Here is a 17,393-nt window from a genome sequence, read left to right as displayed (position 1 = left end):
CCTAAAGAAATGCTAGTACATCAGTTTAGGATGTTTCTGGCTGGGTGAAATATTGTGTAAATTCCTTTATAAAATGGTCTGGCCGAGTCCTCCATTACAGAATGATGAGCAGGCTCAATATTACATTTTATTAATTAATAGCGAAGGTTAAAACATTGTCATGCAGCAATATGAAGATCATTAACGTCTACAAAATGTAATGTACAGAATATCAGAAGCATTAATTCAGGTAGAAATATCACAGATTACAACTGGGATCCCCCAAACCCCAAAAATTATCTGTCGAGGGCAGTGGTCCCCAACCTTTTTTGCACCACGGACAAGGCATTATTTTCAATGACCGGCTTTCCGCTTGTGCCAGATAAATACAGCAAAAATAAGTGCATGAAAAATACAACTCACTATAACGCTGAATTAGTGAGAGCCCTGGGCTTGTTTCTTTTCAATGAAATGCAGATGGAAATCAGCCTTTGGCTACAATCTGTCACATTTATATTTTATATGTTCATTGATGTGCATTGTATCATGTCACAAAGTTAAAAGAAATATAACAAATGGCAACTTCCTATCAGGAGTTTTATTGTACATCTATAAACAAGCATATTGTTGTGTCTAGTGGGACAGGCGAAAGTCAAGTCGGAGAAAATGTAGTCGTTTATAAATTATTTAATGTTTCGCTGCGGCCCGGTAGCAAATGTGTCACGGTGGTTGGGGACCACTGGTCTAGGGTACACCTATTAAGAATGAAGAAATTATACCTATATGCAAGATCATGATTAATCTTGAGTTAACTATGAATAATGCGATTAATCGCAATTAAATATTTTAATCGTTCGACAGCACTAAAAAAAATATACATTTTTTTACTGTTTATCAATAAATAATAATAATAATAATAATAATTAGCTTTATTGTCTCAGAGGAGAAATTTGTCTTGGGCATCAAGACACAGCGTTTTACATACATACATACATACATACATACATACATACATACATACATACATACATACATACATACAATTCATCCGCCAATACAATGATGACAGTGAACAGTGTGCAGGTTTATCAGTTAGTTATGAGATCACACATTACACTCCCCCGTATTGCACTATCCCAGGGGTCGGCAACCTTTACCAGTCAAAGAGCCATTTTGACCAGTTTCACAAATTATAGAACACAATGGGAGCCGCAAAAACTTTTGAAATTTTAAATGAAATAACACTGCATACAAAGTTTTTTTTTTTTGCTTTGTGCTATGTATAAATCAGGGGTCTCAGACACGCTGCCCACACCTTTATATGGAATTTTTAAACTTGTGCGGCACGCGAGTTTTATTTGAATAGCGCTTGTCAGCGTTATGCCGTGATGGTACAGCATATAGCGACCTCCACAACCAGCGTGCCTGATCAGCCACATGTTGTATGGGGCTTCCCCTTGTTCACACAGGTGACAGCAAGGCATACTTACTCAACAACCACACAGGTTACACTGACGGTGGCGGTATAAAAAAAACTTTAACACTCTTACTAATAATGCGCCACACTGTGAACCCACACCAAACAAGAATGACAAACACATTTCGAGAGAACATCTGCACCGTAACACAACATAAACACAACAGGACAAATACCCAGAATCCCATGCAGCCCTAACTCTTCCGGGATACATTACACACCCCGCTACCAAACCCCGCCCACCTCAACCGTCGCACAGAGAGAGAGAGTGGGGGGGTTGATGTGTGAGGGAGCAGTCTTGGGGTAGGGGTGGGGTTTGGTGGTAGAAGGGGTGTATAATGTATCCCGGAAGAGTCAGGGCTGCATGGGATTCTGGGTGTTTGTTCTGTTGTGTTTATGTTGTGTTAAGGTGCAGATGTTCTCCCGAAATGTGTTTGTCATTCTTGTTTGGTTTTGGTTCAAAGTGTGGCGCATTATTAGTAAGAGTGTTAAAGTTGTTTTATATGGTCACCGTCAGTGTAACCTGTGTGGCTGTTGACCAAGTATGCCTTGCTGTCACGTACGTGTGCAAGCAGAAGATGTATATTGTATAATAATTGTTAGGCTGGCACGCTGTTAATACAGATTGTAGAGGGCGCCGAATGTTGTACCATCATAGCACGCCCTTATTATATCTGTAAGGGTGAAAATCGGTGAATATTGATCCCGGGAGTTTTCTGCGAGAGGCACTGAAATCCGGAAGTCTCACGGGAAAATTGGGGGGTTCAGCAAGTAAGCTGCTGAGCCGCATCAGAGTGATCAAAGAGCCGCATGCGGCTCCGGAGCCGCGGGTTGCCGACCCCTGCACTATCCCAATATTGCACTCTTTATTATTGCATCCGGTTATTACAATAGTTTTCCTACGCCGTGTCATTCCTAAACTACATTAGATTTCTTAATAAACTGGAAAAAGGCAAATAATATCTAAGTGGGCCCCTCATTCTTCATTTTTTCTGTAAACTATAAACTTCTCTCATTGTATTGCAGTACAGTTCTTCACCTGGACTGGTGATCAATCATATAGCTGTTTATTTTGACGTTAACATACAGCCGCCGCTCGCTGTTAGTTCAGCTGCCCAACACTGGCAGCACATCACTCGGTGTGAGTCGTAAAGTTTATTCGGCGTGACGGCTAAAATGTTAACCTCACGGCAGCGAGCTCACTGTTGGACTCTGCTGCAGAACTAACATGATAAAAAGTGACCAGGTTATGAGACACTGCAATAACATTTGTCGTTGTTTTTTACACATTGAGCTGAGAAAAAGGCATTTTTCGTGACACTGCCAGCAGGCTCCGACTGCATGTTGGCAAATATGCATGCATACTTTCACGTATTCCAACTTTAAAACATGGAGCACTGCTATTGAAAGCTGAAAACTGCTTGTTTTCCACCAGTGGCAGGGGAGTAGACGGCTATGAAAGCCAGCTGCGACAATGTTCCCATTCTAATAACCATGGCGTGGATAAGTTCTCTCCGCGAGTCCTCCAGTGATAAATTCTTAAATCAAACCAACCGCACTCGAATAGTCCTTCATTGAAACATCAAAACTATGGCATGAGATTAAAACAAGAACACCCCCAAACATGTCGGAAAGACGTTCTGGTTTTGTCATGGGATATGGATAAAAAACAGAAACTATTGACACATGACTAAACATTTAAGCTCACTTTTCTATAAATGGTCACAAAATGGGGACGTTTTTAGCATTTTTAACAAGAAACAAATGTATTTATCAGTATCGGATATGACTCACTATCGTCTCTAGAGGCCTAAAGTGGCTATTGATGCAAAACACGCGTAAAGCTAATAGGTACATGATATCTGCACAATCTAACATTCATATAATACAAGTACCGTATTTTTCGGAGTATAAGTCGCACCGGAGTATAAATCGCACCTACCGAAAATGCATAATAAAGAAAGGAAAAAACATATATAAGTCGCACTGGAGCCCGGCCAAACTATGAAAAAAACTGCGATTTATAGTCCGAAAAATACGGTAATTCATAGTGAATGGCTATTGTAAAATATTTTTGTCTCTTTTTTTATTGCGCCATTGTGAAATAGTTATTCAGCCAACGAAGCAAATAATGAACACATGAATTATTGAACTGTGATAACTATTGTTTTTTCTTTTAATTAAAAATTGCCAATAACATTACTTATAAAGTGTGAAACATAATCCCAATTAATTATATTTAAATGTATAAATAATATATTCTCATAAAATACAAATAAATTAAAAAAAATAGAAAAAGAACATTAAAAAAACAAAACTAATCCCGTATTTTCCGGACCATAGGGCGCACCGGATTATAAAGCGCACTGCCGATGAATGGTCTATTTTCGATCTTGTTTCATCTATAAGGCACACCGGATTATAGGGCGCATTAAATGATTCATATATATATATATATATATTTTTTTTTTCTAAATGTAAAAAACCCTTCCTTGTGGTCTACATAACATGTAATGGTGGTCATTTGGTCAAAATGTTGCATGGATTATGTTTTACAGATCATCTTCAAGCCGCTTCTGGATGCGCCGTTTAGTGGGCGGTCTTATTTACGTGGCTCACCTTCGACAGCATCTTTTCTCCATCATCTTTGTTGTAGCGTGCAAGAACGGGAGTGGAAGAAGTGTCAAAAGATGGAGCTAACTGTTTTAATGACATTCAGACTTTACTTCAATCAAGAACGGAGCAGCATCTTCTCATCCGTGGCTCACTAGTGCAACAACGCCGGAAATGTGTTCCGTGAAAAATCGTCTGACCGAAACTCTCTAATAACTGAAGTTCCTTGGGTGAATAATGTAAACTCACTACACCGGTATGTTTTAGCGCTTGCATGGCGAGTGTAGTGACAGATATAAGTAAGAACTGTACACTACTTTATACAAGAAATGGCAACAGCGGAGGATGAATGTCCCATAACAAGATAGAGAAAAAGAAGAAGCTCATCGACTATGGTGTCGCCACGGACTACAAAGGTGGACGCGCGCAAGTTTCAGGACTTATGCAGATCCCAAATACACACCACTAGTCAAAAGTTTTACAACATCGTGTTCATAGCAATAAATAAGAATGTCCAAACAAATCACTGGTACTTAAAGTAACCACAATTCTGTTACTGGACATACTTTGCTGTCAAGTTTGTTGTTTTGTAAACCCAGCAACTGTAAGGTTCACAAGCAAGTGGAGAGTGGCATTTTTTAATGCTCTGTCTACAAAGTATACACCAGGGCTATTCAACGACATAATGAAGAGGGCCGCATTCTCAAGAGCCAAAGGCTCAGGGGCCGGATATGGAAATTTGAATTTTTCGTCAAAAAGTGCCTCAAAGGTTATATTCCTTTCAGCCTATGTTTACTTAATTATTAAGTAAGGTTTTCCTAATTATTAAGTAAACACATCAGCTTCCACACTGCACTGTCAGTTAATTCATTATTCTGCCCTGGCTACTCGATTCCAGCGTGTGCAGCTAGACAGATAGTTAATAGACGCTCCAGAAGTTTTGTTGAAAAATGTATTTCTTCTTTTGAATTATTTTACTTCCTCGGTTTTATTTTTTTTATACGTCTTCTTTCATTAAGGTTTTTAGGTCCATTGTGTATTTTACATAAATAATGTCCATTGTGTATTTTACATAAATAAAATAGGTTTAATGTTGTTAGTACATTCACATACCAAAGACTATAAAAAAAATGGGACCCATTACCTCCCTGCTTGGCACTCAGCATCAAGGGTTGGAATTGGGGGTTAAATCACCAAAAATTATTCCCGGGCGCGGTACCGCTGCTGCCCACTGCTCCCCTCACCTCCCAGGGGGTGAACAAGGGGATGGGTCAAATGCAGAGGACACATTTCACCACACCTAGTGTGTGTGTGATAATCATTGGTACTTTAACTTTAACTTTTTAACTTAACACAATAAACAACTATTTGATGCGCCTGAAAGAGTAGCACATCACAGTAGCTCCTTTGACTTAAAGTCTAAAAAAATGTTTTTAAAAAGTAACAATTTCCCTTGTGGATCAATAAAGTTTGGCTAGTCTAATATGTTTACAACATCCACATTGCACACAATTAAACTTAAGGTGTAGCGTTATTGCCCTCTACTGGTCAAATGCAGCGTGACATGCATTGAACAAGCTTGAATCGCCAAATTTACTCACAGACAAAAAACACCACGACCACTAATAAAAAGGCATCACAAACTCGCCAATTTCAATACAAAACAAATTAAATATATACATGCACAATATCTATTTACAAAGATTTGACCAAGTTTTGTGATGACACTTACACGTGTGGATTTCTGCCCTTGTTGCTGCTTGTCTAGATTGTGTCCGTGGCTTAAAAGGTCCGACAGGGAACAATGACTTGGGCATTGCTCACATTTTTTAAGCGTTGTACGAGTAGTCTTCTTCTATTTACCCAACGCTGCTTCATTGTGACACATATGCTTCGCTGTTTCCCCCGCAGGGTGGCGGGAGTACTGCATACATGAGCATTGCTAGTTTGAACCCCGAAGGGAATAAGCGGTAAGAAATGGATGGATGGAAGTTTCAGCTAGCCTATTTGGGTGATGGATTAAACAATTATAATACACACATAAATCAGCATGCGATTGAAGTGTAGCCTTTAAACTTTAATTTAAAATCCGTGCCAAAGTATCCATATCCATTTAAAAAAATATAGCTCCATGTACAGGATTGCTTTGAGTGTGCCCAAACACACACTGAAAATATCACCACCACTTATGTGAAAATCATTCACAGTAAATGAAGATCATGGACATCTTTAACATATGAGTATCAATCAAGATGAATATATTTACAATTATGTCAGTTGAATCACTAAAAGTGAAATGGCTATTATCTACATAATATACCTGTAATTACTAAATGGTAAATCATGATTTTGTTTTTGTCAAACCTCTTAATTAAAGCTGAAACTCAACACTTCAATCACATGCTGCTCTGTTTATTGATTAATTTATTTAAACTCCATTGTGGTTGTGTACAAATGTGTATAATGTAAAGGCAAAATCATAAAAAGGTATCAAATTTAAAACGGATTAAATTCTTATTACCACTCAGATGGTTGGACATACTTACAGTATATTAGTGTTGTCCCGATACCAATATTCTAGTACCGGTACCAAAATGTATTTCGATAATTTTCTTTACTTTTCTAAACAAGAGGATCACACAAAATGGCATTATTGGCTTTATTTAACAAAAAATCTTACGGTACATTAAACATATGTTTCTTATTGCAATTGAAGAACAATTTAGTCCTTAAATAAAATAGTGAACATACAAGACAACTTGTCTTTTATTAGTAAGTAAGCAAACAAAGGCTCCTAATTAGTCTGCTGACATATGCAGTAACATATTGTGTCATTTATCAATCTATTTTGTCAAAATTATGAGGGACAAGCTGTAAAAATTGATTATTAATCTACTTGTTCATTTACTGTTAATATCTGCTTATTTTCTGTTTTAACATGTTCTATCTACACTTCTGTTAAAATGTAATAATCACTTATTCTTCTGTTGTTTGATACTTTACATTAGTTTTGGATGATACCACAAATGTAGGTATTGATCCAATACCAAGTAGTTACAGGATCATACATTGGTCATATTCAAAGTCCTCATGTGTCCAGGGACATATTTCCTGAGTTTATAAACATAATATGAATTTTTTTAAAAGGCAAAAAAAATTTGTGACAATACAAAATATAGATGTAATCGCAGTAGTATCGACGAGATACGCTCCTGTACTTGGTATCATTACAGTGGATGTTAAGTGTTGATCCACCCATGGCATTTGTTTACATTCAGGGTGCTAGCTTGCTGTTAGCGGTTAGCTATCGTATTCTCCTACGGTGTGTAGTGAAGCATGTTTAGCTATTCCTCATCCTGCAGGGATGATACTTGTAAGAAACTTGTAAGAAACTTGTAAGAAACGTACTTTATTTGTCGGCCAGTATTAGTGATTTAGAAGTAGCTAAAACACTGCCAACTGCGAATGGACGTTCGCCGCTAGCTAGCTAGCCATGTTTTAAAGCACCTCTTCCTGAGGGCATTTCAGTGTTATATCTTCACCTTTATCGTTAGTTTTTAGACCAAAATGCGTCCGTTCTCCCTTTTCTGTCTACACACTGTGTCTGCTTGTAAGAACTCCGTGATTGTGCGCTGCCGAACATGCTCCTCTGCTTGTAAAACCAACAATGTCACGACGTGACGACGCGCCGTCATGCCCGGGAACCGGTACTTTTCAAACAGAGTATAGTACCGTTTTTGATTCATTAGTACCATGATACTATACCAATACCGGTATACCGTACAACTCTACAGTATATACTATGAAAAGTGAGCTGTGCTAAAACTTTTGACCGGTAGTGTCTATATATTGCAACAACAAATAGTCCATATACTGTAATGCAGTCTACTTCAAATTATTGCAAACTACAACTTTATTGATAGGAAAGAAAAGCATGTTGTCAAATGAAGGACGGTGTTAATCAAAATTGAGCATTATTATCTCTACAAAGGCTGAATTTTGGGGTACATTTCTTGTATTAGGTTTCATTAGACAGTACAGGTGCACCTGGACTCACCTTGACAGGTTTTTCCCTCGGGGCCTAGTTGGAGTCCAGCGGGACAGCGGCAATAAAAGCTTCCGATAGTGTTGCAGCAGAGAGCTTCGCATCCTCCGTTGGTCTCCTCGCATTCGTTGACGTCTGTCAGCAGACATAAGGAAAAGGTCGGTGGTCGGGAAAATTGCAAGCAGATAAACCACACAATTCAAGAGTGAGGTTCAGAAAATGTTGTTGACGAGGACCAACTGGGCTCAAAAAGCCAATTTTCCAATGCTGCTATTAAAGATACAGTTGTACCTCGGTTTTCGTTATAACACCACTTCCATACTTTGCTAGAACTACTTTCTTGAGATCACTGTGTTTTTCGCCTGCATTGTCAAAGTGTTGGTACTCGTGGTCTATCTAAGAACACTTGGGACTCAAATGGTAAAAACTTTATCGTAAGTGAGCTCGAATTTAAGTAATCTTTCCTTCATCTTACTTTTTTTTTTAAATCAAACTTCTCAGCAAGCCAAGACACATCCACAACTCAGATGGCCATGGATCGAAAACAAAGATGGAAAAGTAACATATTAAAAAGGCGCATATCGGCATGCGCCACATCCAAAACTCTGACCAAATGAGGACTTCATCTTGTTTTTACCATTGAGCTCACAACTGAGACATATTCTTTAGAACAGAATCAAAGCGAGCGGCTGCTGCAGCAACGTAACATGACAGTGATCGCGTTGTTTACAGCAACGTCATGTTCATATGTGACATAATCATGAAGTAACAGCGCAGCGAAATGATGAAAGACACATACAATTAGAAATAGGTGTATTCATGCACACTGCCTCCGTGTAACAATCAATTCATTGTCAAATGCGGAAGTGAAGCGATCCGCTGTTTGAGCGTCTTGTTATTATATATGTCTTGATGCAACACACCATGCACACTCACATGTTTGAGGTAGTATTGTCCCGATACCAATATTTTGGTACCAGTACCAAAATTATTTCGATACTTTTCTAAATAAAGAGGACCACAAAAAAATTGCATTATTGGCTTTATTTTAACAAAAAATCTCAGGGTACATTAAACATATGTTTCTTAATGCAAGTTTGTCCTTAAATAAAATAGTGAACATACAAGACAACTTGTCTTTTAGTAGTAAGTAAGCAAACAACGGCTCCTAATTTAGTCTGCTGACATATGCAGTAACATATTGTGTCATTTTCTATTCTATTATTTTGTCAGAATTATTGACAATTGGTAGAAAATGAATTATTAATCCACTTGTTCATTTACTGTTAATATTTGCTTAATTTATTTATTTATTTATTTTTTTCATTTATTTATTTATTTCAGGCAATGACATAAAAAAGTACAAAGTTGACAACACATAATAATATAGATTAATATAGTGCAAAAAGTAATGTATAGTATGTGATGCATGATTGTCCAGTTTTGCCTGAAAGGGAGTGGGAAGAAGATAACTTACTTTCTCTTTTAACATGTTCTATCTAAAATGTAATAATCACTTATTCTTCTGTTGTTTGGATACTTTACATTAGTTTAGGATGATACCACAAATTTGAGTATCAATTCGATACCAAGTAGTTACAGGATCATACATTGGTCATATTCAAAGTCCTCATGTGTCCAGGGACATATTTCCTGAGTTTAGAAACATAATATACATTTAAAAGAAAAATAAAGATGTGATGCCAAAAAATATAGACGTAACCATAGTAGTATCGACTAGATACGCTCCTGTACTTGGTATCATTACAGTGGATGTCAGGGTAGATCCACCCATGGCGTTTGTTTACATTGTGACGCCGGTGAGCTACGGTGTGTAGTGAAGCGTGTTTAGCTATTCCTCGTCCTGCAGGGATGATACTTATAAGAAACGTACTTTATTTGTCGCCATGGAGGCGAGGATTAGTGATTTAGAAGTAGCTAAAACACTGCAGACTGCGGCTTAACTTTAGCCGCTAGCTAGCTCACCATGTCTTAAAGCACCTCTTCCAGTGGGCGTTTCAGTGTTTACCTTTATCTTTGGTTTTCAAGCCAAAATGTGTCCGTTCTCCCTTTTCTGTCTACACACTGTGTCTGCTTGTAAGTATTCTGTGATTGTGTGCTGCCGAACATGCTCCTCTGCTCATAAACCAGCAATGACACGACGTGACAACGACGGGGGAACGGGGGAAGGGAGGTGGTGGACCTGTACTTTTCAGAGGTGGTATAGTACCGAATATGATTCATTAGTATCGCGGTACTATACTAACAGCGGTATACCGTACAACTCTAGTTTGGGGCATACATTTTTAACAATATGCAACTTTATTGGCATTAATTTGTCATTAATGATCTGTCATGTTTCCTTTATCCGCAGTAAGAAAGATGTAGGAGTGTCGTGCACTGAGAGACAGAGATGTGGGCGCGGCTTTGCGGCTGAGAGGCTCAGATTGGTGGAAAACTTGCATTCTATGAATTGTCATCTTTACACTTGGCGAGAGATTTTGCATTCACATTGAGATTCTTGATTTAAGATTTAGATTAACATTAAGTCTATGTTTACACTGCAGGCCAAAGTGGCCCAAATCTGATTTTTTTTAATGAATCTGATTTATTCTAGCTGACTGTTTACACTGCAAGTGATCTTTATCAAACGCCAGTGTAAACTCACACAGGTCCCAATGTGGCCTCAACATCACTTGCATGTGCAGTTCGATAAAGTCAAAATAAAAGAATTTGACCGGATTCCGTAAATGTACAAGGACGTCACTACTACTACTATATAATGAAATAAAAGTCGCCACACCTTATAAATGTGTGTTTTTATTACGTGAAATAAATTAAAGTATCAATGGATGTATATACTGTAATATATTTGGGAGGGTTCTAATTTTTTTATGGCTGTTTAGAGGAGGCGAGGAGATCAGTGTTCTTTTTCAACTCACTTACATAAAAAATGTACGTACAAATACGCCACAGTATCTGTTACTGCAAGTTACAACTTTATTTGACTATTGAGTGGGCTATTTACCAACCATACTCAATAAAAAAAAGTACAGCAACGTGTTTAAACTAAGACATTGTATGAAAACAGAGACATAGTTCTGGTGAAAATGTCTACTTAAAACAAATCATATTAAAACCGACATACAAAATAAGGAAGAAAATAAGATGCTTTAAGTATTAATCCTGTCACCTTCTTTATGACTCCCTTCTTAGCCCATATTTGCTCCCAAGCAGCTAAACACCATGCCAGAGTTGTCAACAAGGGAACCAGATAGAATCTTTGCCTTGCAGACAGCCCATAATACCGCCATGTAATAACTCTGTCTCAGGTGCTGACAGTTCTACATGCACTGTTCCTGCATAACGAGGCCCAATTAAAACCACTACAGAGGGTCCTTATAGTGTAACTTTAAAATATGATGTGGCTTTTTAAAGCAGTAGACGTGATGACAGTGGGCTGAAAGATCACCAAGGTCACAAAGGATCTTGGACAGGATCCTGGAGTGCATGGAGTCAATCAGGAGGCAAGCAACAATTAGCTTTTACTACCATTTTCTCAAAGCCATGTGGAAAAGATGAGCTGCCAACTGGCAGTGAAGCTGCTTTTCCCATTTACAAAATCTGGACGAGTTTGCTCCAAAACAACAAAAACCTGTCATGTCCTCACAGAAAAAAACCTTAACACTTAACATATTGAATATTGGCTATAATCTAATTCTATACAACTGCATTATTTAAAGCAGGGGTGTCAAACTCATTTTAGATCGGGGCCACATGGAGAAAAATCTACTCCCAAGTGGGCTGGACTGGTAAAATCACTTTGTTTAAAAATAGAACAAGCCCATGCTGAAAATGTACAAATCATAATGTTGTGGGGTTTTTTTTTTACACTTATATGTTGCGGTTAATAGTATTCTATCTTTATTTGTCGTTATTTATACTTTCTGAATAAATGATGTGACAATGTTAATCAGTCAACTCATTGGTGTTAATTTTCAATCTATCAAAATAAAAAAATAATATCATAATCCAATTACAGGACGTTATTTATGTAGTTTGCTCATTTTCCTTGACATCATGTGGTTTTATTTATTTTTTTACATCATCTACAAAGATACAAAGAATTGTTATTGTGACATCTAGTGGACACATTTAGAACAGCTGTTTCTTTCATTCAAAAATGTTGGCTCATTTTTATACTTTATACCGGATAAAACCAACATCTAGGGCAGGGAGGTGGCAGTAATAGGGCAGTACAAGTACCTGGGAGTCCACTTGAACAGCAGACTGGACTGGAAGGACAACAGCAAAGCTGTATACAAGAAGGGCAGGAGCAGACTCTTTTTCCTGAGGAAGCTTAGGTCCTTCAATGTGTGCAGCAAGCTGTTGGAGCTCTTTTTTCAGTCTGTTGTGGCCAGTGCCCTCTACTTTGCAGTGGTCTGTTGGGGGAGCAGCACCAGCAAAAGGGACTTAAACCGGATGGACAAACTGATCCGGAAAGCCAACCAAACTATTGGTACGCAGTTGGAGGCGTTTGTATCAGTGAGAGACAGGAGGACACTGGACAAACTGCTCGCCATCATGGACAATCCTGCCCACCCACTCCACCAGACAATTGAGGGACAGCGGAGCTCATACTCCAACAGGCTCCTTCAGCTTCAATCCCACAGTGTTCGATTCAAGAACTCCTTCATTCTGCACACTGTTTCACTCGCCAAACAGCAATAGATGATATCTGTCTATTACCTGACCGCTTCTATGTTAGCTACCTCTCTTTGTTTATAATATATATATTTTCTGCTGGATTGTTTATTCAGCAGAATAAACAATCTAGTTTATGCTGCTTTTTTTTTTTGCTGCAGCTGTTACATATACTGTAATATTGTACATGGTAATTGTGATTTGTTATATATTGTATACATTATATAATCCATCCATCCATCCATTTTCTATCACTTATTCCCTTCGGGGTCGCGGGGGGCGCTGGAGCCTATCTCAGCTACAATCGGACGGAAGGCGGGGTACACCCTGGACAAGTCGCCACCTCATCGCAGACATTATATAATAAGTTAAGTTAAAGTTAAAGTGCCAATGATTGTCACACACACACTAGGTGTGGCGAAATTATTCTCTGCATTTGACCCATCACCCTTGATCAACCCCTGGGAGGTGAGGGGAGCAGTGAGTAGCAGCGGTGGCCGCGCCCGGGAATCATTTTGGTGATTTAACCCCCAATTCCAACCCTTGATGCTGAGTGCCAAGCAGCGAGGTAATGGGTCCCCTTTTTATAGTCTTTGGTATGACTCGGCCGGCGTTTGAACTCACAACCTACCGATCTCAGGGCGGACACTCTAACAATAATATAATATAATATAATATATCAGTATATATTATATACTGTATATATAATACACTATATTGCCAAAAGTATTTGGCCACCTGCCTTGACTCACATATGAACTTGAAGTGCCATTCCATTCCTAACCCATAGGGTTCAATATGATGTCGGTCTACCTTTTGCAGCTATCACAGCTTCAACTCTTCTGGGAAGGCTGTCCACAAGGTTGCGGAGTGTGTTTATAGGAATTTTCGACCATTCTTCCAAAAGCGCATTGGTGAGGTCACACACTGATGTTGGTCGAGAAGGCCTGGCTCTCAGTCTCCGTTCTAATTCATCCCAAAAGATGTTCTATCGGGTTCAAGTCAGGACTCTGTGCAGGCCAGTCAAGTTCATCCACACCAAGAGCGAGGAAATTTCACGACTAGATTTGTTGCACAGGTGGCATCCTATGACAGTTCCACGCTGGAAATCACTGAGCTCCTGAGAGTGGCCCATTCTTTCACAAATGTTTTTAGAAACAGTCTCCATGCCTAAGTGCTTGATTTTATACACCTGTGGCCAGGCCAAGTGATTAGGACACCTGATTCTGATCATCTGGATGGGTGACCAAATACTTTTGGCAATACAGTGTATATGCTGTATTTTATATTGCTACTATGGTACATTTTAGTCTACTTTATACCTTTTGTTTTCACCCTGTTTTTGTGACCTTGTGTGCACGATCCTTTCCATCCTTATCCTTTCCATCCTTTGTAACTGAGCTACTGTGTGGAACAGTTTCCCTTGTGGATCATTAAAGTTTGTCTAAGTCTAAGTCTGATTATTATGAGTGGCATCTCATTTCCTAGGGCGTGTTTTCCACAAATACGTCAGGCGAGAGCTTGGGGAATTGTGACTAGGCTGACTGCAAACGCACCAGAATTCATTTTAACCGAACAAACCGATGAGTCTGAACACAGACCTGTGTCCATCCACCAGCACAATGCGAGCTGGATTCAATGGTAGGACGACGGATGACGGCACCCTGAGGGATCCCACAGCGGGTGATGCTTGCATTGGGTGAAGAGTTGGATCCCACACACCCCTGAGTACACACCTGTGGCACAGGTACGTTTCTAGGGTCAATGTCATGCTCATCACTCTCCAACACTTTCTGCCCGATAAGCCAGCAGGAATTTTTCCCTTCTCCGGGTCAGTAGACGAATATGTAACGCTCTAATATTTGTGTGAAGGATTGCTTCGATGGAGATATGAGGACTAAAGTTGTCCTAGAAGACCAATGAATTACGACTTACTCATGGTCCACTTAGTGATTTATGAAAGACGTCATAAACCCGGTGAACTCTCAGGGTAATCTCCAGTCTCCAGGGAGACATTTATCTAGTCAGCTGCATCAATGATGCTCTCCCTGCTCAGTGGCCTTGTGGTTAGAGTGTCCGGCCTGAGATCGATAGGTCGTGATTTCAAACCCCGGCCGAGTCATACCAAAGACTATAGAAATGGGTCCCATTACCTCCCTGCTTGGCACTCAGCATCAAGGGTTAAATCACCAAAATGATTCCCGAGCGTGGCCACCGCTGCTGCTCACTGCTCCCCAGGGGGTGGAACAAGGGGATGGGTCAAATGCAGAGGGTAATTTCACCACACCTAGTGTGTGTGTGACTATTAGTGGTACTTTAACATAACTTTAAATGCAGAAAACTCCTTTCTCCCTAAGAATCACCAACGTTTCTCCTCGTTGACAGGAGCCTCCAGGAGATGGCAATGACCATTACTTTCAAAAAGGAGATACGATGGCTAAAACAACGCAACTGGCTTCAAAGGTCAGCATCAAAGTTAGGCTGAGGAGCAACGTGAAAGTTGACCTTCACCTATGGCAGGTGTCAGCAACCCGCGGCTCTCTTATATTCTTATTTTTACTGTTATGTTTTTATTCTTATTGTTGCTTCTTATTTTTATTCTTATTGTTATATTTTCTATTTTATTTCCATTTACACCCCCATTATTTACTTTTGACTTTTTAAATTCGATCTCAATTCTGTACACTGCTCTGGAATTGTTATTTTCCTGAGGGAACTCTCCTGAAGGAATCGTTAAAGTACTATCTATCTATCTATCTATCTATCTATCTATCTATCCATCCATCTATCGCCGCCCTAGTGGCTCTCTGGACCTTTTTCAGAGATGTGTGAAAATGGAAAAAGATGAAGAAAAAATATAGTTTTTGTTTTAATATATTTTCTGTAGTAGGACAAACGTGACACAAACGTTCCTAATTTTTAGAATTCCCACTGTTTATGTTAAAACATGCTTCACTGATGAGTATTTGGCAAGCGCCGTTTTGTTCTACACATTTCAGCCATCCTTGAACTCATCGTAGTTTGTTAACATGTACAACTTTCTCCGATGCTGCCACAGAAAGACGTGTTTTATGCCACTCCTTCTTTGTCTTATTTTGTCCACCAAATGTTTTATGCTGTGCGCGAATGCACAAAGGTGAACTTTGTTGACTTTTTTGATTTGCTGAAGTGCTTATCAGGTATATTTGGTCAATACATGACTGCAAGCTAATCGATGCTAACATGCTATTTATGCTAGCTGTATGTACATATTGCATCATGATGCCTCGTTTGTAGGTATATTTGAGCTCATTTAATTTCCTTTACTTATGTCCTCTGTGTATTTAATTTATATTTGCATGTCTCATGACACATTATTTGCATGTATATTGACTGCATTTCTCATAGTTGTTTGTGTGCCATGTTGTTCCAGACCACAGCAAACATTACCCAGCTTGCAAAGATTGTAATAAATCCATTAGAAGAAGACAGCCTGTCGTTTCCTTTAACTTGGACACACACATCTATACCTTTGGCCATTCTGAGACAGGTCTGGACTACAAGCAGGCCAGTCTAGTACCCGCACTCTTTTAAGATGAAGCCACGCTGTTGTAACACGTGTTGTTCCAAAACCTGTATGTACCTTTCAGCATTAATGGTACTTTCACTGGTTTTGGGGTTTGTACAAGTCGTACATCAGCAGCCAAGAGGAGCTTTCTGAATTGTAAGCTGTTTTGAAAAGGTTTTATTTTAATTTATACACCAAATATTTTGTAAGAATCTCCCAAAATCGGAATCAAGTCGAATTGTGAGGTACCCAAAGTTTCCCACCCCATCATCATTGGCATCATTAAAAAAAAGGGGGGGAAGGGGACCATAACACACTTGTGGAGTTAATTATTGTACCTTAGTCTTGTTTGTCTTTTGGGACCTGTATGTGTGCTACGTTTGACTTTGGAATCTTTGCTGTGCGGCGTTCCCTCTCACGCTCGAGCATCTTCTCATTGTTCTGGGTGGATAACAACGTCTCAAACATCATTAGAAGTGAAAGCCTGAGTGCTCACCGTTGTTATGTCTTCTACCAAGTGAAACCGTAAACACGCGCCTGAGAAAAAGGCTACAAAAACGTGAATTTCCAAAGCAACGTGCAAAAGAATGAAAAACAAATAAACCGGACAAAAAAAGATGTGATCGCACGGAACCCCCCCTCTCCTCTCCTCTGCACGCTCAGCTGGAGCTGAGGTCTTTACTTACATACCAGCGTTGCTGCATTGTGCGACTTCCTGCGATAACGCCATCGGAGCACCCGCTCTAATGTCACAATTGACCACGAGTGGCTAACAGAGAGTCCACTAAAACCTCCAGACCAGATGATTATCTCAGGAGCTGTGGGCTGGAAAATTGCTGTATTCATGTAGGATCAGGAGAGGATTGTGTGGGAAGCGGGGGGGGGGGCAACATGGATACCTGTTTCCTCTTAGGGGGATGATCTTAAAAGCCTGCTGGGTTTCACAAGGGCTCATTTCTGGTTGGCCAACTGACGGCTGCTTCCATTTACCAAAGTGCTGAGAGGACGCTTGACAAGATTTAGACGGT

General features: G+C 39.4%; 1 protein-coding gene across 3 annotated transcripts in view; it reads right to left on the bottom strand.

Moving 5' to 3' along the window:
* The window catches only part of megf6b (multiple EGF-like-domains 6b), a 160,236-nt gene that overhangs the window by 67,408 nt on the left and 75,435 nt on the right, over positions 1 to 17,393 (bottom strand). For 2 of the 3 annotated variants that reach the window (XM_061938780.2, XM_061938781.2), the window contains exon 1: positions 5,802 to 5,919. In XM_061938780.2, the coding sequence (XP_061794764.1) occupies positions 5,802 to 5,886 (85 nt within the window). In that variant the 5' untranslated portion in view covers positions 5,887 to 5,919. Of the gene's footprint in view, positions 1 to 5,801; positions 5,920 to 8,126; positions 8,250 to 17,393 lie in introns of those variants that run through there. The other variant, XM_061938782.2, reaches the window with a different exon arrangement.

Source organism: Nerophis lumbriciformis, linkage group LG03 (assembly GCF_033978685.3).
Source record: "Nerophis lumbriciformis linkage group LG03, RoL_Nlum_v2.1, whole genome shotgun sequence".
NCBI lineage: Eukaryota > Metazoa > Chordata > Actinopteri > Syngnathiformes > Syngnathidae > Nerophis > Nerophis lumbriciformis.
The sequence above is the reverse complement of the archived record's forward strand: the minus strand, read 5'-3'. Positions and strand labels throughout refer to the sequence as shown.